This window comes from Periplaneta americana, chromosome 9, assembly GCF_040183065.1.
Source record: "Periplaneta americana isolate PAMFEO1 chromosome 9, P.americana_PAMFEO1_priV1, whole genome shotgun sequence".
In the NCBI taxonomy this organism is placed as follows: Eukaryota; Metazoa; Arthropoda; class Insecta; order Blattodea; family Blattidae; genus Periplaneta; species Periplaneta americana.
The window spans coordinates 114,747,444-114,773,618 of NC_091125.1; the positions used below are offsets into that span (position 1 = coordinate 114,747,444).

Below are 26,175 nucleotides of genomic sequence, written 5' to 3' on the forward strand. Positions count from 1 at the left end.
GGTTGTACTAATGACATTATTTATATGCTAACCATTGCTTCTCTGTTGTTGCAGTGTGCAAGTACGTGTGTCACAAAGCCTGCGAGAACAAGGTAGGAAATCTCAAAAGTATCTACAATCTACGCCACGTTCTGCTGTGGGACTGTTGGTGGTACTCAACTTCTTCTTCACAGTGTCTAGTTATTGTTAACGGAGTAATATTCATCGATGTCTTACAGAAATTCAAGTTGTGTAGGATTTTGTTGTCTCGTGTTTTACTTGAATTTTAGATTACATTTTATGCGAAGTGGTGCAATAACTGTTGTCTCGTAAAATACCAGTACCGTCTTCAGAAAAAAAAAATCACTGAAAGAATTGTTTGACAACATTTTACGTACCAAAATTATACACAAGGAACAATACATTTTCTGTGTGATTAAGTACTTCTGATGTTATTTAACAAGTTAGTCTTTATTTTGTAAATAAAACTTCATTTTTTATTAAAGACAAGATTAAGCATCGCAGTTAATACTCTACAAATCCGTAATGTGTACGTTACTTATACTTCTTTATGGGTTCTCCAATCCATTGTCACTTAGCTCTGTGTTATTCTATTCTCGGATTAAAATGTCCCTTATCGTACCTCTTAATTGTTCCCCATTTCTTTGGATATTTCCTCTAAACTTATTTAATGTATTAGGAAAGTTGAAATTCATCCATGAAAAAAAAAACGAAATTCCTGAATAATCTAAATTCCGGCACACCAACATTTTTAACATCTCATTATGTTTATAAATATATAGAGCTTTCTTGAAATATTTCATTGCGTTCATTACAACGCTCTCTCTAACATTACTGGTTAAACATTTATAGTTCGTTCAACTTTCTCGTGTGCAGTACTAAAGTTTCCGAGTGACGTTCTACAGCGCCCCTTACTAATTGGTCGAATTTTCTGTGACACAAATCTTGTCTCAGCCTGTTAGTAACCAATCACAGTCCTCGTTTAGAAAAAATGATAGCTTTTCTTCATTTCCACGTGGAGGGAGAGTTGCCACATCTATAAATAAACTGAAGTAGCAGTTATTTAGCGGTCGAGGGTCGTTATAAATGTGGCAGCCATGTAACATGTGATTGGGGGTGGTCAGAGAGGTTTGAGTAGGAAGCCATAAATCTGTTAAGTGGGCGTTCAAAGAAGACACCGAACTGTAAATGAGAAAAATGTACGAACTACAGTATTATTTATAAAAATATAGGCGACTCCGGTCGCTCGGAAGTGTTTAACCACTTTTTCTTTCTCATTTCCTGCACTCTTCGATACAATGCAAGTACGTTGGAAAACTCTTCCCAATAAATAGGGAATAGAGAAGTTATTTTAAGAAACAAAAGTTTTGGGAGCACTCTGTTCAATTGAAGTGTTCAGGAAACAATATTTAAAGTGATAAAGTTCAAATTCAACCGTCTGCGTATTTTGTTTATGCTAAGAAGAATTCCAGCAGATGCCAGATGATAACAGGCACCGTCTTCCTGCAAGAAGGAAATAACTCTGAAAGAATACGTCAACAATTACAGAACATTATGCTATATTATAAGTACGTTGAGTTTATTTCCGTATTTCCTTTTAAATCGACATTCATTGCCTCGTAATTTAACTAATTTATTATGACGTTGCAAGTTTTTACTTTTCTCGAACGTTTTGTACTACTTTTCTTACATTCTGCTAGAAGATTGAATGATTTACTGAATTTGTAATTATTATCTATAATAAAGTAACAAACAATGATATCTGCTTTGGACATCGGTATTACAGAGTCATTCCAGAAATGGATAGATCATCTTTAGGGACGACAACTCAGAGCGGAAGGGGTATTGTAGATGCTACTCCCACACCTTGAATAGAGCGAGAATAAACTTATTCACTGTTTTGATTGCCTTTATGTTTTCGATAAGTTATATGAATTCTTAGAAATTTGTGTTTGATGTTCCGTCAGTAATTTATAATTTATTGCAATTATCATGTTAATAAATGATTAGTTACTGACGGAGCGTCAAACATAAATTTCTAAGACTGATTCATTGTGCATGATTCTCTGAGGAAACGAAAATTAATCATTATAATATTGTTAATATTGTGCAAGTATTCTCGAATTTTAGATATTCATTTAATTTAGTATGCAATTTATTTCGTTTCTAGGTATAAGGTCAGTATCATCATTACATAAAATCGTATACTGGTCTTCGAAAATCCAAGCCAAAAGGGGCTATCTTTAAATTTCATCTTCTTAGTAAATACGGATGATTGGCTATTGCTTTCCTTCGGTAGTGCGTTCCATAAATGGTTAATCTGACATTAATATAAGCACTTATAACCTAGGGTGACCAGACGTCCTCTTTTGTCCGGACATGTCCTCCTTTTTAGGTCTTTGTCCGGGGTCCGGGCGGATTTTTTAAAAATCAAGAAATGTCCTCCATTTCATAACTTGTATGCCTAATTTCTTTAAATTATCTGATTTGACGCTTTTTTTTTCAAGTAATTTGCGTGTAGGTGGCAGAAGTATCGACGCAATATAATCTTTGCCAACGATCATGACTCTATTTGCTTACAAAGTAATATTAAATTCACATTTTGTGCGGTCTTTATTATATATTTTTATAATAATTGTAGTTGCCTTGGCTTTCATGTAGTTAACTGTAAAATCGTTTTATGTTATTAATTTTTATCATACATATACTGTAAAAAAATAGATATTGACACAATTTTGAGTATAATATAGGCCTAAGCCTAAATCTAAATATATATTTTCTGATCTCTTTAATAATTATAGTTCCCTTGACTTTGATATGTAGCTAACTGTAAAATCATTATGACCGGTATCAAGTTTTATCATAATTATTTTGTAATATTAATATACTTTTAAGTATGATATAAGCCTAAATCTATACTTTTTATTTTTTATTTTAGTAGGTTATTTTACGACACTGTACAACGTCTCAGGTTATTTAGTGTCTGAATGAAATGAATCTGATAATGCCTGTGAAATGAGTCCGCGGACCAGCACCGAAAGTTACCCAGTATTTGATCATATTTGGTTGAGGGAAAACCCCGGAAAAACCTCAACCAGGTAACTTGCCCCGACCGGGATTCGAACCCGGGCCACCTGGTTTCACGAACAGACGCGCTAACCGTTATTCCACAGGTGTGGACAGATCTATACTGTAAATATTTTGTAAGAAAATAGATATTGACGTAATTAGTAATATAATATGGGTCTAGTCCTAAATCACGCTGTGTCAACGTCTCAGGTTATTTAGCGTCTGAATTAAATGAATCTGATAATGCCGGTGAAATGAGTCCGGGGTCCAGCAGCGAAAGTTACCCAGCATTTTATCATATTTGGTTGAGGGAAAATCCCGGAAAAACATCAACCACGTAACTTGCGCCGACCAGGATTCGAACCCGGGCCACCTGGTTTCACGACCAAACGCGCTAACCGTTACTCCACAGGTGTGGACAAATCTATACTGTCAATATTTTGTAAGAAAATAGATATTGACGTAATTAGTAATATAATATAGGTCTAGTCCTAAACCTAAGTACATAGATTCTGTCCTCTTTTTTCGAACAATATTCTCCTTTTTGAAGCTTTATGTCCTCTTTTCTATCGATGTGAATCTGGTCACCCTACTTATAACCATATTTTTAAAGTCTTCGCTAGATTTATTATAAAATTCGTTTCCCTAATGAGGGTTAGGTGTTCTTACATCATGAACTACATTTAGTATTTCATCCTGAGGCTTATCTTTAAACTGTAACGTCTTCGTGCTCTCCATTCAATCACCCTTCAAGCATGTATGAAGGTTAGTTTATGGATTCAACTATGTTCTCTGTCTTTCATTCTTAGAATTAACTATATAACAAATGCCAGCGATATAAAGATGGCGTAAGTTATCATCTGTACATCCATTGTGGCGAAGAAAGACAAAGACAAAGACAAAGACAAAGACTGAGACTGACTGCCGGCAAAATATGAATAACTCAAAGCTGAGATACATTCAATCTACTGCAACGTGCGTAGTTAGGCCTACGTCTCTTTGTATTTTGTACCCTCGAAGTGGTGAATAACATTAAATCATTGTGCTCTTTTATTCTCTTGTATTTCAAATGGAGAGGTGGGGTCAGAATGCAGGTGCAAAAGCATGGAGTTGCTGCTGGAAGTAACAAGGGAGAATTAAAAATTTCACCAATGGCTATTCAAAACGTCCGAACAGAAGAATGTTCTTGGAATTGAAAGAGAGATTGTATATAATGTATCATTATTTATATGAACACCAGTTTTCTTTTTTTAATTTTAAATCACGCATTCTGAACAAATGAAAGTTTTTACACATATGCTCATGAACTCGGAAATTGAGGGAAGCAAACAAACAAAATGTAATAAAGACTGCACGCCTCAGTAAAGAAGGTTATATAGTCATAACTGGGGAGCTGTTTTACGAACTAGAGTAAATAAAATGGAACTTACGTTTTCGTATTTGCATTCTACAATAGTGGACCTTTGTTCTCTGTACTCAATTGGCTGTTATTTTCGCTATTAGACTCGAACTCCGCTGATTTAAATCCGACCTATTGTCAATTGCTCCGTAATTATAAAGCCGATCAAAATTCCTTACATACTTATTTACTTACGGCTTTTAAGGAACCCGGACGTTCATTGCCGCCCTCACATAAGCCCACCATCGGTCACTATCCTGAGCAAGACTAATCCAGTCTCTACAATCATATCCCACCTCCCTCAAATTCATTTTAATATTATCCTCCCATCTACGTCTCTGCCTCTCCGAAGATCTTTTTCCTCCGGTCTCCCAAGTAACACTCTATATGCATTTCTGGATTCGCCCAAACGTGCTACATGCCCTGCCCATCTCAAACGTCTGGATTTAATGTTCCAAATTATGTCAGATGAAGAATACAATGCGTGCAGTTCTGTGTCGTATAACTTTCTCCATTCTCCTGTAACTTTTTTCCCTGTTAGCCCCAAATATTTTCCTAAGCACCTTATTCTCGAACACCCTTAACTTCTGTTCCTCTCTCAAAGTGAGAATCCAAGTTTCACAGCCATACAGAACAGGTAATACAACTGTTTTATAAATGCTGACCTTCAGCTTGATCAAAATTCCTTATCATGGGAAATTAGGTTTTTGTATTGCGTTTTGTAAACCTAAGAAACAATATAGAACTCTGTCACTTTAATAATAATTATTCTGCCTTACAAATGATTTCACATGAAAATAAAACATTTCCACACGGACATCTTAACAGTTTCCAGGGAGAGTTTAGTTTGCCGTGCCTGAATGGAAAGAATAGTTTAGAAGCCATGGAATTGTGAATCTGGAGTAAGATATTAAAATCAGCTGAATCAGCTCATAGATAGTGTTAAATATACAGTTTTAGAGAGGGTAAATGAAAATAGAATATTAATGAAGAAATTATGGGAAGTAAAAACAAAATTATAATGGTCATACACTCATAAGTAATACATTTTAATTTTTTATTGGAGGGGGAAATACTACGTAAGAAGATAGAGAATAGCCGAGAAAAAAGGCACACTTAGCAGAATAAAGCTCACAAACTACGTATGATTATTTTATAAATAAATAACAATAAAAAAGAAACATTGTTGGAGCGACTAGGCTAAGTACTCAAAATTGATTGATTGATTGATTGATTGATTGATTGATTGATTGATTGATTGATTGATTGATTGATTGATTGATTGATTGATTGATTGTGAAAGAAATTACGACGAAACAGTCGTTTCAATAAAACATAATTTTGTCTTTGGAAGCAACGCATCCCAACCCCGAGAAATTTCATTTTTTGTCTGAAAGCAATGCAGGACAACTCACTAAATCTGAATTTTGTCTATGGAAGTAATGCAGGTCAACCACAGAAATTTAATTTTGTCTTTAGAAGAAGTGGGAGTCAACCGACTGAAACGTAGTTTTATCTTTGGAAACAATGTGGGTCAACCGATTGAAGTTTCGTTTTGTTTTTGGAAGCAGTGTGGGTCAACCCACTGAAACTCACTTTTGTCATTGAAATATCATTTTGTTTTTGGAAGCAATGAATGCCACCATACTGATATTTTGTCTTTAAAAGCAATGCATGCTAACCCACTGAAATTCAATTTTTTTGGAACCATTGTGGGTCATTCCACAGAAATTTAATGTTGTATTTGGAATCAATGTGGGTCAACCCACTGAAATTGAGTTTTGTCTTTGGAAGCACTGTATATCAACCCACTAAAACTTCATTTTGTCTTTGGAAGCAATGTAGGTCAACCTACTGAAATTTTGTCCAGTCTTTGTAAGCAATGTAAGTCAGTCCACTAAAATTTAGGTTTATCTTTGAAAGCAATGTGGGTTAACCCACTGAAACTCAATTTTGCCTTTGGAATCAATGCAGGCCAACCCACTGAAATTTCACTTTGTCTTTGGAAACAATGTAATCTTATTAAAGTCGTCCTCTGTGGTCGGTGTTATTTGTTTGATCCGAGGTTCTCGGATCAAAACCAGGCCGAGGACGGTGAATTTTAAAGGGCAATAAACTCCTTAGCATAGCTTCATCTGGTAGAGGAGTAAAGTTATGGTTCCCTTATATTAGATTCTTGACACTTAAAAGAAGTCTGTCCATAATGAAGGGCTCCAAGCAAAATTTTTCGGCCATTTCTCGCCCACGTAGAATTTCGACATTGAATAACTACTGCAATTGACAACGTCGTAAAGTAAAATACTACTAGTGGGCATCATTTCTACTGACTATATTTGACCTCGACGATGAAATTCCAATCGTCCCGGATGTTGTCGCTAGTTGTTTTATTCCAACATAAATTCAGTTACGTTTTAAGATTCTGAATAGTGAATGGTTCAATTTGCGCTGCTCACGCTCTGTAATAAATCTTGGATTCGTAACAACGTATAACTATTAACTTCCGGCGTTGTTCCACATAATAACAGATTCTGTAGCTAATATTTAATGCTCGGTTCATGCGGTATCGTTGCTCCATCGCATTGTGCGTTAAATATTCGTTGTAACCTAATCGCCATAGCTGTCAAGATGAGAATAAGTGATTCCACAGTATGATTCAGAATACAGTAAGTTATAACTTATCAGCCCTAATACCGAAAATGTCTTTGTTTTCCCACAAATCGCAGCTCAGTCAGCTGACAATTTCTCACCGAAGTGAACAGGGGTTCGATCCCTGGCAGATTTTATATAATTATGATCATGTTGCTTCATACTCGTAATTTCATTCGTGACTTGTGACCCCGCCGACGTATAAGGTACATAAATTAAAAATGGTCATTAGTTAAACCGAAACCAGTTAAGACCAGTGGATGATTTACATTTGAACTACTAAAGAGTAATAATGTACTGTAATTTATGACCACAACAAATGAGGAACTCAGATTTTTTAATCACTCTGTTTAATGCAATTGATAGTTATATTCGATAATGTCTGACTTCATGTGAAGAAATATCCTGTTGTACAATATATTACAACGTCAATTCTACTTTCACGATATATTTGAAATTTCAATTATATCAGATAAAAATGTGTGTTTCATTTGTGCGAGCATTTCCTCAATAGTTGTCGGTACTTGGTTAAAAATAGGAGTTAGTCATTTCATGTCCAAGCTGAAATAGTCACCGAGTTTCAATATTATGACATAATAATATGATTTAGTTATGTGGAATATTGACAGGGGATTTGAGGAAATCCCATTGATTACGCGAAAAGTTCATACTCGAATATGCAAGAAATAAATTATAGAAAAATGTATAGTTATTATTTATACTTACTTACTTACTTACTTACTTACTTACTTACTTACTTACTTACTGGCTTTTAAGGAACCCGGAGGTTCATTGCCGCCCTCACATAAGCCCGCCATTGGTCCCTATCCTGAGCAAGATTAATCCAATCTCTACCATCGTATTCCACCTCCCTCAAATCCATTTTAATATTATCTTCCCATCTACGTCTCGGCCTCCCCAAAGGTCTTTTTCCCGCCGGCCTCCCAACTAACACTCTATATGCATTTCTGGATTCGCCCATACGTGCCACATGTCCTGCCCATCTCAAACGTCTGGATTTAATGTTCCTAATTATGTCAGGTGAAGAATACAATGCGTGCAGCTCTGCGTTGTGTAACTTTCTCCATTCTCCTGTAACGTCATCCCTCTTAGCCCCAAATATTTTTCTGAGAACCTTATTCTCAAACACCCTTAATCTCTGTTCCTCTCTCAAAGTGAGAGTCCAAGTTTCATAACCATACAGAACAACCGGTAATATAACTGTTTTATAAATTCTAACTTTCAGATTTTTTGACAGCAGACTAGATGACAAAAGCTTCTCAACCGAATAATAACAGGCATTTCCCATATTTATTCTGCATTTAATTTCCTCCCGAGTGTCATTTATATTTGTTACTGTTGCTCCAAGATATTTGAATTTTTCCACCTCTTCGAAGGATAAATCTCCAATTTTTATAGTTCCATTTCGTACAATATTCTGGTCACGAGACATAGTTATTATTTATGCTGATAGTAAATAGATTAATTTAATGTACAGGTATAGCTGTTCATTAGTTAATTAAAAAGTATGAATATAGAGAAATTTTGCCGATTATTTTGTAAACTTCTTCTTTTGTCTTTTCAAAGCTATAAGATAATGCATTGAACTAAGACTATAATACTTGAATATTGTGAACTTTTTTGTAACAGTTGAGACTAACACAGAGTTTATGGAGATCTGAATTTATGTCTTGTATGAACATAATGGAAGTTTTCATCCGTACTAAATGTATCTTCATTTTAATATAAAATATTATAAGAGAAAGGATGTAGGCCTACTCACAAGATAAAGTCATGGTTCCTACTAAATGTTGAATAATATTTTAACAGGATGCCATTTTATGCACACTTCTCATTTTTCTTAAGGCTTTCTTTTGTTAAATACAAGATATATACAGGGTCTTTCATAAGTAACAAATCTATAAAAAAAAATTAACTATTTTGGATAATGTTTTGAAATGATGTTCATCCTCACGAATAAGAACCCTTCCCAGTGCCGTACAGTCGATTTGGAAACAAACATTCCTTCTCCCCACCGCCAGAGGAAGCTACTTACCCATGTGTAATGTGCATTTGATGCCAACTTAAAATGACCTGGAGCATGGTCTTTTATACGCCAAGGACTTCAAATGACCTGGAGCATGGTCTTCTATACACCAAAGACTTAAAATGACCTGGAGCATGGCCTTCTATACGCCAAGGACTTCAAATGACCTGGAGCATGGCCTTCTATACACCAAAGACTTAAAATGACCTGGAGCATGGCCTTCTATATGCCAAGGACTTCAAATGACCTGGATCGTGGCCTTCTATACACCAAGGACTTCAAATGACCTGGAGCGTGGCCTTCTATATACCAAGGACTTCAAATGACCTGGAGCATGGCCTTCTATACACCAAGGACTTCAAATGACTTGGAGCATGGCCTTCTATAAACCAAGGACTTCAAATGACTTGAAGCATGGTCATCTATACGCCAAGGACTTCAAATGACTTGGAGCATGGCCTTCTTTACACCAAGGACTTCAAATGACTTGGAGCATGGCTTTCTATACACCAAGGACTTCAAATGACCTGGAGCATGGCCTTCTATACACCAAGGACTTCAAATGACTTGGAGCATGGACTTCTATACGCCAAAGATAATGGCACACGGCCATACCTATACACATTGTTGTGATAGACTGAAATGATAAAATGCCACGCAGCTCACCAGAGCCCATGAAGAGTTGATACGTCTCTTACGCTTGATTCAGGGATTTTGGCCCCTGCAGAAAGTTAGTAGATAGACTAAGAGCGAGTTACTCATCACTACTGGCGGGCTGGGTCACACAGGTCAGCGGTACACTCCGTCTTGAAACACAATATTCTTCCACATGTCCCGTTACTAACCACCATGTCTGTTGACTAAACAATGTCATGATGACTTATATTTTCTTGACATGAGTGTCCCTCAGCTTCGAGCATAGATATTATTTTCATTCTTCCTCTTCCCTCTTCCCCTTATGCACATTTGTGATTAAATTTCTTTCTTGTGACGCAACACACAGCTCGCTCACTAGCCAAACAACCAAGGACAGGGGCCATTAACGCTGAATCGAGCTGTACATTTGTGTATTCAGCAGAACGGAACATATTTTGAAAATTGTGCACCATATTTTGTCAACAATTGTTATGTGTTTTAATAAAGGTTTAAAACACTAAACATTCTTTCGTTTAATAGCTCTGCCGGCGAGGGGAAGGAGTGTTTGTTTTCAAATCGACTGTATGGCACCGGGATGGGTTCTTTCTCGTGAGGATGAACATCATTTCAAAAAATTATCCAAAATAGTTCATTTTTCGATAGAGTTACATATGAAAGGCGCCGTATTTTAGTTTCAGATGAGTTAACTCAGAATATTAATTCACATATCATTATAGAAAAAAAAAATTATGTAATGGAGATTTAAAATAGCGAGACAAGCCCGATCTACGCATTAATCGATTCAGGATGAAATAACTATAACTTTAAGAAAATGTTTGTTAGTGTTTAATATATTAGTCTTCCTAATAATATTGCACTTCCTTCGATTAAAATGTTATTGTGCTTGAAAGAGTTTCGCAAATGTTTTATACTCTCTTCAACATGGAATTCCTTACGGTAATACTTACAGCAAGCCAAGCCAAGCAAACTTTGTTCTTTGTTTGCTAGAGTATTATACAATATTGAATACTTTGGAAACAATGTAAGTCTTTTCGATAAATTGCAATAGTCATACATGGATGCTCATTTCTTCACGTCCAGAGACAGTCTTGGCAGGGAATAGAGAATAACACAGCATGACAATGAGTACTAGTTTCTCTTGCCATCCAGTATGTCGACGGGGATAGGGATTCTTCTCACGACGCATCTTTATTCGTTTCTTTCTTTTTATGTGTAAATATATGAGCACGCTTGCCAATATTTGCGGAGGCTCGGAGCACGGCGCACGAGTCCCGATTACAGCACCGATAGCAGCCAATTTCACGGTGCTTGCTCAGTTGTATTACTTATTTGATCAGCCACATGCGATACGGTACGGTCATTAAATTGGTTTACAGGCGGTAGCTGCGCGTTACCGCGTCAGGCATACCAACCTCTGTGCATAGGATTTGCCTCTTTGTTTCTGCTCCTCGGTTTATTTGATTATGCTTTATTTACAGATGAGGTCGTAGGGTCAAAAGTCAAACCGTAACAGGATTAGAATTGACTTCCACGGCGGTACATGACAGCATGAGAGAGTCTATAATAAACTTGGTCTGTTAGGTTTGCATCGTAAAAGTACATTCATCTTGGATAGTCTGTGTACTATTAATGCTATCGGCAATATTTTGTGCAGCGTCCTTTTAAACCAGAGACGTTTCAAAGACAATATTATGTTGATACAAGCATTTATTTCCTTTATTTTGTATATCTAGAAACTAGTACGTTTATGTTCCCTGTAGAGGAGATATGAAACAACGGGAGACCGATTGGAGTTTGTCATATTATTATTATTATTATTATTATTATTATTATTATTATTATTATTATTACTTATGGGTTTTAAGGAACCCGGAGGTTCATTGCCGCTCTCACATAAACCTGCCATCGGTGCCTAACCTGAGCAAGATTAATCCAGTCTCTACAATCATATCCAACCTCCCTCAAATCCATTTTAATATCCTCCATCTACGTCTCGGCCTCCCCAAAGGTATTTTTCCTCTGGCCTCCTATTTAACACTCTATATGCATTTCTGAATTCGCCCATACGCGCTACATCCCCTATCTACTCAAACGTCTGGATTTAATGTTTCTAATAATTATTATGTGAGGTGAAGAATATAATGCGTCCAGTTCTGCGTTGTGTAACTTTCTCCATTCTCATTATAATTTTATTATTATTATTATTATTATTATTATTATTATTATTATTACCATCAAATACACCTTGCTTTTGTAAGCATAAACCACATAATTACTACTTTTAAACTTAAAAAACTAAGATCTTAATAAAGCATGTATAGTTTGCCTTAACGCAAAGTTTTTTTTTTTTTTTTTTTTTTTTTTTTTTTTTTTTTTTTTTTTTTTTTACGTTTAGGCCTATAGTTCCTTCTTTGTCAAAGAATGCTACTGTTGTATAGATTTGTATTATATATTTGCTGAAGTCGAGGAATTCGTTAATTACTTTTATACAGTTTACTTTCATTAAACTATCCACTAGTAAGTAGCTTACAATTATACTAAAATAATTTCGTTGCTCTTGACATCTTCCTGGAGAGAAGGCGGTGAGAGAAATTTCTGTCTTTTCGAACAACCCCTGGATACATCACTGTGTAGAAGGTTGGCTAAATATATTTATGTATTTCTGTGTCATTAGGAAAAAGAGATTGTAAGGAGACACTTCTGAAATATTGAAACTTATGATTGCTTCTTTCATTTTATATGAAAATCAAGCATAGAGTCGACCTAGTTGGCGAGTTGGTATAGCGCTGGCTTTCTATGCCCAAGATTGCGGGTTCGATCCCGGGCCAGGTCGATGGCATTTAAGTGTGCTTAAATGCGACAGGCTCATGTCAGTAGATTTATTGGCATGTAAAAGAACTCCTGCGGGACAAAATCCCGGGACATCCGGCGACGCTGATATAACCTCTGCAGTTGCAAGCGTCGTTAAATAAAACATAACATTTAACATCAAGCATAGATATTAAAAAGTGGAACATTCAGAAGATGGGGTGCGAAATACAAATTACACTTAGACAGAAATAAGAATGACAACATATTGTCTTGAAACAGTATTATTATTATGTATTATTATTATTATTATTATTATTATTATTATTATTATTATTATTATTATTATTATTTCAATACCACTGTCAAAATTAACCACAACAAAAAACTTAACTTAAAACAAAACTAAAACTTTAGAAATATCTCCATGTATGAGTCATAGACTTGGTTTATTAAGCAATAGCAGCAGGCATTGGCGCTGCATTATAAGATAAGATACATCTCTTATGCTTTAGTTCGCCTACTGGCCGCTAGTAATCTTCGTGCAACGAGTAATAACAGTTGAACTGTTGTTAAAATGTTATGTTTTAGTTAACGACGCTCGCAACTGCAGAGGTTATATCAGCGTAGCTGGATGTGCCGGAATTTTGTCCCGCAGGAGTTCTTTTACATGCCAGTAAATCTACTGACATGAGCCTGTCGCATTTCAGCACACGTATGTATGTATGTATGTATGTATGTATGTATGTATGTATGTATGTATGTATGTATGTATGTATGTATATATAAGAATAATAAAAAATCGAATGCTCATACCCATACAATCAGAGAGCGCAGCCTGGACCACGGCCAACTAGAACCGTAATATATCGTATGATTTTACAGACATGAATGTATGCTGTGACGCCATAGCCATTTCCAGGTGCCTCATGAAAAGATGTAAAGTTAACGACGCTCGCAACTGCAGAGGTTATATCAGCGTAGCTGGATGTGCCGGAATTTTGTCCCGCAGGAGTTCTTTTACATGCCAGTAAATCTACTGACATGAGCCTGTCGCATTTCAGCACACGTATGTATGTATGTATGTATGTATGTATGTATGTATAAGAATAATAAAAAATCGAATGCTCATACCCATACAATCAGAGAGCGCAGCCTGGACCACGGCCAACTAGAACCGTAATATATCGTATGATTTTACAGACATGAATGTATGCTGTGACGCCATAGCCATTTCCAGGTGCCTCATGAAAAGATGTAAAGTTCTTATTATTTTCAACACAGAAGTATTGTTTTTAAATTATATAAAAATTGTATAGGACCTGATCTCCATTAATCATATATGCAAGCTATTCATGGACTTGGTCCAGTGAACTAGTAACAGGTCACAGCAGGAGGTTCAGAAAACAGATTTTTATGGTTAATGTTTGTTAGAAAAATTCGTAATAGAATGTATAACAACCGAAGGTTATAAAAATACACACTGCTGCATTGAGAGACTGTGTTCATAGCAGCACACCTGTTGAGCGGTGCTGAACAAGACTCACTTCGACTGTGTTGGGGAAGGTAATTGGTGGAACCAATTTTTGTTTGTACATCTCTTGTAGGAGCGGAAGGAAAGAGATGTAATGCCCCGGGGGTCATCTGACTTACTCACGCACCAGAAAGGAGCCTTTATTGAGCAATTACATGCTTCATCGTTGTAATTAACCATTGTGACGTTAGAGGTAGTAAACCCTACGTAACATTTTGTTCCAGTTTGAGTGCAAGGCCGGCGCAGAGAAATCAGTCTTTGTATACAAAACGAGGGACGCTAACAATGAAATCTGTGGTTAGAAAAAATGTAGTCCTTGTACATTTTTACATATTACGGTTGATGGGGGCGCGGAGTAACGCTGCAAGCCGGAAGGTTGCAGAATCGATTCCCAATGGGGTCGTATACTTTGTCATTGATCTGATCCTTCCAGCCCTGGGGTTTACTCAGCCTCTAACAGAAAAGAGTACCAGGGGCATTTTTCTGGGGTAAAGGCGGCGGGCAAGTAGGACTGACATCCCTACTGCCATTAAATGCAGATTGTCTGTAAAGGTGAATGCCTTAACCTCTCGCCACCCTCATGGAGACACGCAAAAAGCACTTATGACGTGAAACGTCTATATTCGATCTACAAGAGGGAAAATGTGTAATACTTTTGCACGACATGAAGTTACACGAAGTTTCTAACGTTATTTATAGGGGCAGCACCATTGCTTTCATTATTGAATTTAGCCGATAACAGTTTCCAAATGAGGGGGTCCACAGAAAGAACAAGCTAAGTAACTTTTTGTTCATTTTTGTTTTTTGGTCTCATCTGCTAGCTCATAAAGTAAATCAGAATGGCAAAAAGCCTGCATTGTAACATGGTAACTTAGACTAAATGAGATGTAAACTAATGATATCTTATGAGTGTATTAATTAAAGTTAAGAAATTCTCACCTGTAAAATGTAAGAAAAGTGACTTACCATGTTTTCTCCGTTGGTCCTTCAAATAAAATGTATTTAAAAGGAAATAATGACGCCATAAGCATATAAGATAAGAGTCGGTCGTGCAAAGCCAAGCTAGACGAGTCCACTTACAAGGAATAATGGGAATTCAGAGTAAAAAAGGAAGAAATCGTTATATGCTTACATACAATACATACATACATACATACATACATACATACATACATACATACATACATACATACATACATACATACATACATACATACATACATACATACATTCATACATACATTCATACATACATACATACATACATACATACATACATACATACATACATACATACATACATACATACATACATACATACATACATACATACATACATACATACATACATACATACATACATACATACATACATACATACATACATACATACATACATACTCTATATATATACTCTATACATGTGAAAGTTGAAATTGATAACTTTTACAAGAGTCAGTATTATTTTGTAAAGAAAGCGAAAAAGTCACATGTCAGAAAGAGTAGAAAAGAAAGGATAGGGGGATGTAAACAACTCAAAAAGGAACGACAGACAATTTTACATGCTATTTCAGCTACACAGAACAAATGCATCTGCATCAGCTGAAAATGTGCAAACTATGAATTTGATCGATGTTAAGGAAAGTAATTGTAATAAAGAACTTTTTAGTTATTTTAATAAGTATTTTACTAAGTTTGGTTACATTTATAATATATGTGACAGGCTGTGAACTTAACTACATAACAAGAATAAAGACGTAGCACTCAATCTAAGGTAGTCAATAAATTCCTTGTCACGATTATATATCTTTTATATCTTTATCTATGATGATGGTGATGATGATGATGTAGTTTGACATTGCCTAAAATATCAAACTAGATTGTTATCATTAATATAAATATATTCTCTCTACTTCATATTATTTTGACTTTGTTCTTTTTCTCCCTTTTGTCTTCATCAGATATTTTTTATTCTTTTCGTTTTCTCCACCTCTTCCTCTTTCATAAGTTTTCTCTTTTCTACATTTCTCTTTGTTTTCCTCCTAATTCTTATACTGTCCATTTCATCTTCCTCCACTTTCTCTCCCTTCGCCCTCTTCCTTTTTCTCCTTCCCGTAGAGCAGCAGATGCAAATGTGGATTGTAATAATATGAGGTGTGGGAAACACGTGCTGGCCTAACCTCCGACTTGGAGCTGGCCTATATTGTTATTCTCAGGTGTGCAACTGCATTGCGTTGTATTAAATTGAATTTCAATTCGTTGTTGAGCAACATTATAGCTCTGCCCTCAGGGGGAAAGTGTTGTATGACGGATGCTTTGCACGACCGCACTTTCTTGCAAGGAGTGTTCACTCAGATACGCATCTGACAAACGAAGGAAGTCCGAATTTCTACGTTGGCGACTTTACTTTCAACGCCGTAGGAAAACCTATTCGGTGTGATTAGATTATGTGTAGAGCCATGTAGGTATCTAAATTTAGATTTCGATTCTAACGAAAATGTAGTTTTCATGATATTTTCTTTGCAGTGGAGCCACATTTGTTGTTTTTCTTTTTCTGCTTATTTTTCCGTAGAATTACGTTTTTCCCATTATTAGTTAAAGAAGAGTAACTTAGGAATTGATTGTCACAAAAATAAATGCAATTTCCTCTTGTTCTTTTTGCATTCCCTTTTTTCTCTTGTACTCGTCTTGTATTTGTCTTGTTCTCCTTGTCTTCCACTGTTCCCATTGTTTTCCCCTTGTTCTCCTAGTTTCTCCTTGTCTCTTTGTATTCCCCTTGTTCTCCTTATATTCCTCTTGTTCTCATTGTCTCCTCCTTACTCTGCTTGTTTTCTCCTTATTATCCCTGTTTTCTCTTTATACTTCTTGTTTTCCCCTTGTTTTCATTGTATCCTCCTTATTCTTCTTATTTTCCCCTTATTCTAATTATGTATTCCCCTTGTTCTAGTTCTGTTCTTCTTGTTCTCCTTGTCTTCTCTTTGCATTACCTTTGTTCTCCTGTTATTCCCCTTGTCTCCTTGTATTCCCCTTGTTCTCCTTATATTCCCCTTGTCCCCTTACATTCCCGTTGTTCTCATTGTCTTCCCCTTATTTTGCTTGTCTTCTCCTTATTATTCCTGTTTTCTCTTTATACTCCTTGTTTTCCCCTTGTTTTCATTGTATCCTTCTTGTTTTTCTTATTTTCTCCTTGTTCTAATTATTGTATTCCCCTTGTTATAATTCTATTCTTCTTGTTATCCTTGTCTTCTCTTTGCACTACCTTTGTTTTCCTGTTATTCCCCTTGTCTCCTTGTATTCCCCTTGTTCTCCTCATATTCCCCTTGTTCTCATTGTCTTCTCCTTATTCTGCTTGTCTTCTCCTTATTATCCCTGTTTTCTCTTTATTCCCCTTGTTATCCTTGTATTTTTCTAGTTTTTCTTATTTTCCCCTTGTTCTAATTATTGTATTCCCCGTATTCAAATTCTGTTCCTCTTGTTCTCCTTGTCTTCTTCTCTTTGCAATACCCTTGTTCTCCTTTATTCCCCTTGTACTCATTGTATTTGCTTTGTTTTCATTTATTCCCCTTGTTATCCTTGTATTCTCCTTGATCTTCTTGTTTTTCTCTTGTTCTAATTATTGTATTCCCCGTATTCAAATTCTGTTCCTCTTGTTCTCCTTGTCTTCTTCTCTTTGTATTACCCTTGTTCTCCTTTATTCCCCTTGTACTCATTGTATTTCGTTTGTTTTCATTTATTCCCCTTGTTATCCTTGTATTTTCCTTGTTCTTCTGTTATTCTTCTTGACCTCCTTATATTATAATTTTTCTTCCAGTATCCCCCTTGTTCTCTTAATATGCCCTTTGTGCGATAGCACCCATACTATATGAAGATATGAAGTATAATTCAGCTATGCATAGGCCTAACCTTAATCTTCTTCTTCTCAGGCTTTTTCACTATAAGCTGTTCACTTTCCCCTTTGCCACTGTTTTCTATTCTGACAAATATATTTTGTCAGATTTACCACTCGAACTGCAGCTGAGGACCCCATTCAATTACATTAGTCTGAATGTATAAAGCACGTCATATTCGCTTTGTTGTTTAATACGTATTTGGGAGCTCTGATTAATTATTTGTAAGTGCTGGGCATCATTATGCGGTATCACATTGCGAGAATTTGAGGCACTGTTTGCTGAAATATATGATTAATGTCGTCGGGTTAAGTTCTCTGATTGTTTTATTACCACAGAGGAAGATTTTCTCATTAATGTGTTGACCATATGTGAGGCGTGGCAGCAATTCTGTATTTCAAGATGGTGTCAATGATGCAGTATTCATTACTCGTATGTTTTTATCCCGCTGGATCTCACCAACACGTGCTAATTAGATTTGTTTATCGTAAAATCTTCAATGTACAGTCCAAATTTTAAACGTTTATTTGAAATGGTGTATTGTTCAGAAGAGATATAGATTTGACTTTCATTGCTTTTTACTGAATAAGGTAACATGTGAAGCTAGGAGACCAGAATATGCAAGAATCAAAGAAAGTAGCTACAGTATAAAACAATGCTACCCTGCCCCATTGCCAAATTCAGAATAGCTCAACATAGTTTCAGGGAAAAGGCAAAAAAAAAAAAAAAAAAAAAAAAGTTAAACTGGCGGAATACTTCCATTCTACAAAGCGAACCGTTCCACATTCACAGGAAGTTCAAAGAAGCCATACAAAGTTAATTTCTCGGATAACCATATCAGTCAAATCAAACTTAAACCTTAGTGATGTGAACTTCCTGTCATACAGGACGAAGTTCCTGAACTCCGAGCTAAATATAAACCAGTACAATAACACCCCTTCCCTTGATGTTTTTCTTCTTTATTCCTTCTTTCGCCGCTAGATTTGAAACTACAGAACTACGTCCGAGTGCCTGGTTTTACCTATTTGAACCGATTTACCCTATCCTACTCCATTCACTGTCGACATGCATTGACGTTTGCTTCACTGTCCCCACTCCATACAGCTATGCTATTTATTTCTCCTTCTTTGTTCCTTACTAAAGATAAAATCAAACAAAATTAAGACCATGGTTATCGAAAGGAAAATGAAGAAGGTAAACGTGCGAATTCGAAATTAGGCATAGACAAAGTGAACACCTTCAAATACTTGGTTTGTACTATAAGCAGTAACATGAGCTGCTGCCAGAAAGTCAAAAGGAGAATAGCAATTGCAGAGAAAACTTTTAATAGGAAAAAGAACATCTTCTACGGACTTCTGGAAAAAGAACTAAGGAAGAGACTAGTGAAGTGTCTACAATCATTTGAAATGTGGATATGGAGAACGTTTCCTATGAAATTTGTTTGTTTTGAAGAGCTCTATCAAATGGTACCTTATTTGACCCCGACTCCCATTTGAAATTTTAAAGTGATACGCCACTGACCCTACTTCTTGTTAAGGCTGATTGAGAAATCAAACTCAAGTGAAAGTTCACATGTGCTTTAGTTACAAATATTTTTGCCCCGAAAATTTTAATGCACTTGTTTCCGAAATAAATGACTTAAGGGCGGTCTGAATCACCCATTGTCTTTTCGTACATTTTCTCATTGAAAGATTAGGAATTAATAAAAACGTTTCCTATGAAAGTTGTTTGTTTTGAAGAGCTCTATCAAATGGTACCATATTTGACCACGACTCCCATTTGAAATTTTGAAATAATACGCCACTGACCCTACTTCCTGTTAAGGCTGATTGATGAAATTAAGCTCAAGTAAAAGTTTACATGTGCTTTAGTAATAAATATTTTTGTCTCGAAAATTTTAATGCACTAGTTTCCGAAATAAATTACTGTTACGGGTGGTCTGAATCACTCTGTATATGTCTAATGTACCTGTGTATATGAATATGGAATATATCTAATCTGCCTGTCTCTCTGTTCACATACATACTCATCTACCTCTATAGGTCTGTTTATCAATCCTTTTCCCTACTTTCCTCCTTTCTGTTGGTTTCTTTCTCTGTTTATTTCTACCTATCCTTTTCCTGGATAGGCGTCTTCGTCTATTTCGACCTCATGTCATCGTTCTTCCCTGTTGATTGGTTGTTTTGTTTCCGCTGCATCTTTATTAATGTGTAATTTTTCCGTTTTTCTTTAGCCGTTTATCTCATCTTTTTTTACTACCACAGCCTGAGGCTTATTGTATCCAGACCAACAACTCTACTGAACACACGCACACACTGAAGGATTCCCCCGTTTACTGGATCAGGGGTTGGTGACTTGGACCCTAGATCATATATGTAACAGATATGTCGGGGTTATAGGCTTTGAGGTTAACAACTTTTGTCAGGTTTACTACGCTGCCATCTAGTTGTTACATAAGAACTCACGTCATAATACCCATTTCAATTGCATTAGCGACTGTGCTGCCATCTCGTGTTCGTTTACGGCGGACGGGTGGCGATCCTGGCGGTTGTTCTCTTCAAAGTGCTGCCGATTTTAACGTAGCGAGGAGTTATCTGTTACATATACAGGGACATCATTTTATTTTTACTTAAATTTTTATTGTACCTGAGTTTTTTAATGTACTTCACTCCCACCCCTTCTACTAAGGAAGTTCCAACTCCACACAGAACCAAGACCGCAGATAGTAAGCAGTACTGAGTTACTGAGTATAGTACGTTCCAGAAATATGTTCGCGTTTTCCAGTGACGAAAGAGCTTTCAATATTGAATCATATTTTCGCACAGGTACTGTCTGTTTGCCTACGTCGCATCCCGATTTCCCCCACCTGCTTCTGCTCGCCGCTCTGTAATAGCTGGGCTGTCTTAGCTCTTTTCTGAAAACATTAATTTTACGTAATATTATACAGCTGTTTAATTTAACTTAAATAAAAGGGCCTCGTTAAGTAATTAACTGTCATGTGATTTCCTCCCTTTCTACAATCTTGCGGCATAATCACTTGGACGGACAGTAGATAGCATGTCTGAGTAATTTTATATTTTCGGGTCGGGCAGAAGTGAAGATTGAATTTACAGTACGTAGAGTAGGTACAGAATTATGTCAACATGAGTTACTAGTACGAAGGACGAAACTGGCAATTGGAATTAGATGCAGTAGTCTATAGTGCGATAATATGCACAAAAGAACTGAAGCCTGTATCGAAATGAACGGTCACCATTTTCAAAATTGTGTTTAAATATTCATATTATGATTATTTTTCAATTTAACTTCTTTGTCTATATTGTACGCTAATGTGCTGTAGACAGTATAATATACACTGCATAATGAATACGTTCGCATGGATAACTCACTTCGTGAGTAAAAACACTTATCCTTAATACAGTACTGTACTTTGATTAAAGAAAAACCTAATGAAAATGATCAAACTCAAAATCGCGATGTTTCCTAGTTTACGTAAATGGATGAACTACCTTTCTTCATTCCTATACCTAGTAGAGTGATTTGTGTTTTACGCCAGTATCATCGAACTCCATTCTTGGAGGGGGGAGCAAGCGGTGTTTCCGGTTCTCTAAAGGTATAGACAGGTTAATATTAAAAATGTTAGTAAAAATAAAATGATGCCCCTGTATGATCTAGGCTTGGACAGTGGACAGACAACCAGTCCCCATGAAGAGGCCCGAATTAAATCGAATTCTAGCCACCTTGATCAGGCGTCCAGCACGCTACCTGAAGACCAACGGGTTTTATTTCAAGGTTACTCATATTCTTCTGTTTATTTTTTAATCTTTTAAGATCCTACTGTTTTATATCACTGTGCAGTGCGTGCCTACACGATACGATCTGTTCGTTCGTGTGCTTTTACTAAAATAGATTAAAGCCGACCAGTCCGTTATGATATAGATTGTTGGAACACAGGGTTCCCTGCAGCGCGTTGCCCTGATCCTTCTGTTCACACAAGTGCCCGCGTTATTATTTGGAATTCTTCAGACGTGTAGCGATGGTTTACTTCGTTATTAAAATTAGACTCAGAACTGGTCGGCCACTTAATTTTAATTATTAAACTTGTATGCGTTCGCGTCATCCAGGTTATTTTTTAATACTTTGGTATTTTACTTAATCTAACCTAACCTGTTTTGTAACTAGAGTTCAATTAACTTAATGAACTTTAAATGAAATTCCATTTTGATTAAGCTCCACGTTGAAATTTTAACTATAGAATAATCAATAACTTAGTTATACTCAGTCTCTGCAATTTATGCTTTGTAATTTGTGATTCTATATATTCAAGGCTCTTTTAAAATGCAGATATAAGTCAGAGACAATTTGATATGGCTAAGGAAACCGAAATATTTGTTGAAAATCTGTCTCACAATAGTGATGAATTCAGGGGGTTTTCCTCCCGGATTCCAGGATGTCCCCCTCTGGTGATTGGAGACTTTTTTAATTAAAAAATATAAATTATACAATACTATATTTCAATTTATTTCAATTTTTCAGTAACTAAAATAAATTCTTATGTATATTTTCAAGTAGTTCTTTCCTTGAAGGTTGGTGGTTCGCCGGCCGATCTTGAATGATTGAAATATAAATCACATGAATTTTCAGTCTATTTTGTTAGAGTTAAGAAGTCAGATGCTCTATGTCTTAATGGCGTAGCTTTGTTTAGCAAATATAGTAATCAGGCTTCGGCCTAGGTACACAGAGTAACCAGTATGAGGTTTAGAGTATACGGAGTATAAATGACGTCATGACCCGTGTGGAGTCACCCGACTGCAACAGCACAGGTGGGTCCATAATGTGCATTACCGTTGCTGCTTGGCTGCGGTACGTGTAACAGGCTTCGGCGTAGGGACACCTGATTGAAGGTTACAACTCACGTTAATACTTTAATGGTAGACATTGAGGGCCGTATTCATAGACATTCTTAGCGCGAGCTTCCCGCGGATGATCAGCGAACTAACGTTTTTCGTATTCATAAACCAGTGTTAGCGATATGATATGATATGAATCCTGTACAAATAACCAGTCGATAGCCGGGGCTAGTTTGGTACGCTCGTAGCTCGGGCTAGCGAAATGTCTATGAATAGCACCCTTATTGTCTACACTAGAATGTACTGTATATACTTCATCTGTACAGAGTGAAATATATTTTGTGCTGTACTATGACAGACTGTTTACATGTTGAGACACGAAGTAAAGGCGCACTCCATCTCCCACTCTACTAGACCAACACAACACTAAACGTCCGTGCGTTCTGAACTTCATGCGTTTCTGTGCCCAGGACCGAAGCTTGATAATAATAATATTGTTTACTAAAATAGTCGTAGCATATACAGTAAATATAAATATTTCAGCAAAACAAGAGATATTATTTACTTTTCTCAAAAATAAAAGACTATTTAGAAGTGAATGGAAAATACATCCGTTGCATTTAATGAAGAAAATTTTCAATTGGTTTAAAGTTAAAGTGAAATCTGTGAACTGGTAATTCCATTTGTGTTACATTCATCTAGTGCTATTAGTGGTGAGTGAATGAACAAAATAGTTGGACGCGAAATGGAATATAAAAAACTATAGGCTATGAAACTGAATATGATTGGTTGTATTCGATCGTACTCAGGGTGATGCATTTTGTAAACTGTGTGACATGCTTTTAAAAAATTACTTCGAAACTCTCCAATAAACAGATGGGGTATCCATATCAGTACACTTTGAAAGCTTTATAAAAACTACTGGAAGACACATTTGTCCAATTTATGATGAATTACTACTTGTAGTAAATTTAAGCAGTTTATGTAGTAACACCGGCTTTAAGCAGCAATTTTACAGAGAAGGATAGTTCATGTCCACCATGTTTTACTTACAGTAGGCCTATTAACGATTTCAAGTTCATGTCTATAATTAACATTCAGTGATAATTAAAATAATATAAATGAATGAAAACTCTATTTCTCTATTTGACAACTTTTCTCTAAGTTTCCATTTACGTATACTGCCTCTATTGTTGTTAGGTAAGATCTGAATTATTGTTTCTTTTGCTGTCGCTGCCACCACCCACTCTCCCGATATAGTAGACGTGCAAATCCTCCCACAGGAAAAAAGGTCTGAATTCAACACTGCTCATAATCGATTTGTTCAATACAAATCTTACAGAATCTAGTAATTTTTATTTGGTTATTTAACGACACTGTATCAACTGCTATATTATTTAACGTCGATGATAGCGAGATGAGGCCGACGATTCGCCATAGATTACCTGACATTCGCCTTGCGGTTGGGGAAAACCTCGGAAAAAACCCAACCAGATAATCAGCCCAAGCGGGAATCCAACCCGCTCCCGAGCGCAACTCCGGATCGGTAGGCATGCGCCAGAGCCGACTGAGCTACGCCGGAAGCCAGAGTCTAGTACTAACCCCAGTCTTCTTTGGTAGAAAGCTGTCAGATAATTGACTGAGCTATGGAAATACACGATTTGTTAGTTTCTGCACAATTTTGAACTATTAGGCCTATCTCAATGTCTGAGTGTGACCACTTTTAAGTGCCTTGTGTATTTCATACAGTGTAGTGCTAGGTAGCAAAATCCACCTATGACGGCTAGGGGAATCATTGTACTGACTACACGGTACCCCAGTTCTGGTTGGATGATCGTTAATCGCCGCTGAGGTATGTGAACATGAGATCAGCAGCCGTCTTGGATATATACTGGTATAGACATACAGTATTTAAGTATATACCAGTGTAGGCATATTCATTACGTAATAATCAGAACCGTATTTTAAAGGCTGTGTAGATGTTCCAATTTTGTTGATATTAACTTTTTAGTTATATTGATTGTATTATATACTCAAGTTTCTATTCAAAGGATTTGATTTTGGAAATGGTGTCTTTGAAATACGTAAATATCTTCGGATTTTTTAAATTTTATTTTTCTACGGGTTTAACTGTTGTTATTATTTTCGTTTGTTTTACTGTTCCTAATAATACAGTAATGTCACCGCTGTAGAGCATGTCTGACCGTGAAATGAGCGGACCCGGGTTTAAATCCTGGTTGGAACAAGTTACCTGGTTCATGTTTCTTCCAGGGACTTTCCTCAACCCATTAAAACTATAACTTTCGGCACTGGATCCTGGACTCATTTCGTTGGTATTATCACCTTAATTTCATTTAGACGTTAGATAACAATTGCAGTTGATAAAGCGTTGTAAAATAAGCCAGTTAAAAATATATTACAAGAAACGCAATTTTCCTAATTATTCTTGTCAATTTTTAGTTTCTAACGTTATAATTGAATACATATGTAGTAAGTTTTAAGGCATGAACTCCGGGTCCCAGTTCTATCACACAGACCGCGTTGTGATCTGTAGGGGAGGGGGTTTCTTCACCTCTTTCCTCCTCTTCGTTCAATAAAACAGCTATCTTGAAACGTTTTGTAGAGCTCGTAACGTGTTTTTTGCTATGCGGAGCACGTGGTGCAAGTTCATGATGCTGCGGATAGATGTCGCTAGTATCGGCATATCCTCATATCGGCGCGCAGTATAACCTTTCTACCAGCACCATCATCATCTCTGGCTCACATGCAATGGGCCTTGCCTCGTCTGAGCGGCGCGAGTTCAGTTGATAGGTTCGGCTCGCTACGGACTGTAGCCAGTACCTGGCAGTGCAGGTGGAAAGTGTTTTTTACACGCGGCGTCGTGTTGTGTGTGGGTGTGAATTAGACAATGTGGCAGTGGCATAAGACTTGAAGGAACGGAGAGTATCATGTCATCACCTAGACACGTAAGTGTATCTTGTCAGCTGTATTGATCGATCGCGTCATTCGAATTTTGAAGTAAGAGCACTTATCTATACTACGTTCGATGTGCTTATTTTTTCTCTCTTTTGCCTGCACTTAGATAGCGGAGTTACACGATGTAACGGAATGTGCTTTAAGTTAGCCCGCAAACACGTGACCTAGCGAAAGATGATGTCTATGTTGTTATTTGAATTCACGAACACCTGTTAGAAAGGGGCGTCCTATTTCTGAGATTTCGAATGATTTGCCGTTGTTTATTGTAAATGTTGTGTCTCTTTCTATTAACAATTCATTAA

At 36.5% G+C, this 26,175-nt stretch overlaps 1 protein-coding gene across 3 annotated transcripts in view; it reads left to right on the forward strand.

Moving 5' to 3' along the window:
* Positions 1 to 26,175, forward strand: part of LOC138706401 (tensin-3-like) — an 812,914-nt gene that overhangs the window by 39,711 nt on the left and 747,028 nt on the right. For 2 of the 3 annotated variants that reach the window (XM_069835657.1, XM_069835661.1), the window contains exon 1: positions 25,684 to 25,863. In XM_069835657.1, the coding sequence (XP_069691758.1) occupies positions 25,846 to 25,863 (18 nt within the window). In that variant the 5' untranslated portion in view covers positions 25,684 to 25,845. Of the gene's footprint in view, positions 1 to 54; positions 93 to 25,683; positions 25,864 to 26,175 lie in introns of those variants that run through there. The other variant, XM_069835653.1, reaches the window with a different exon arrangement.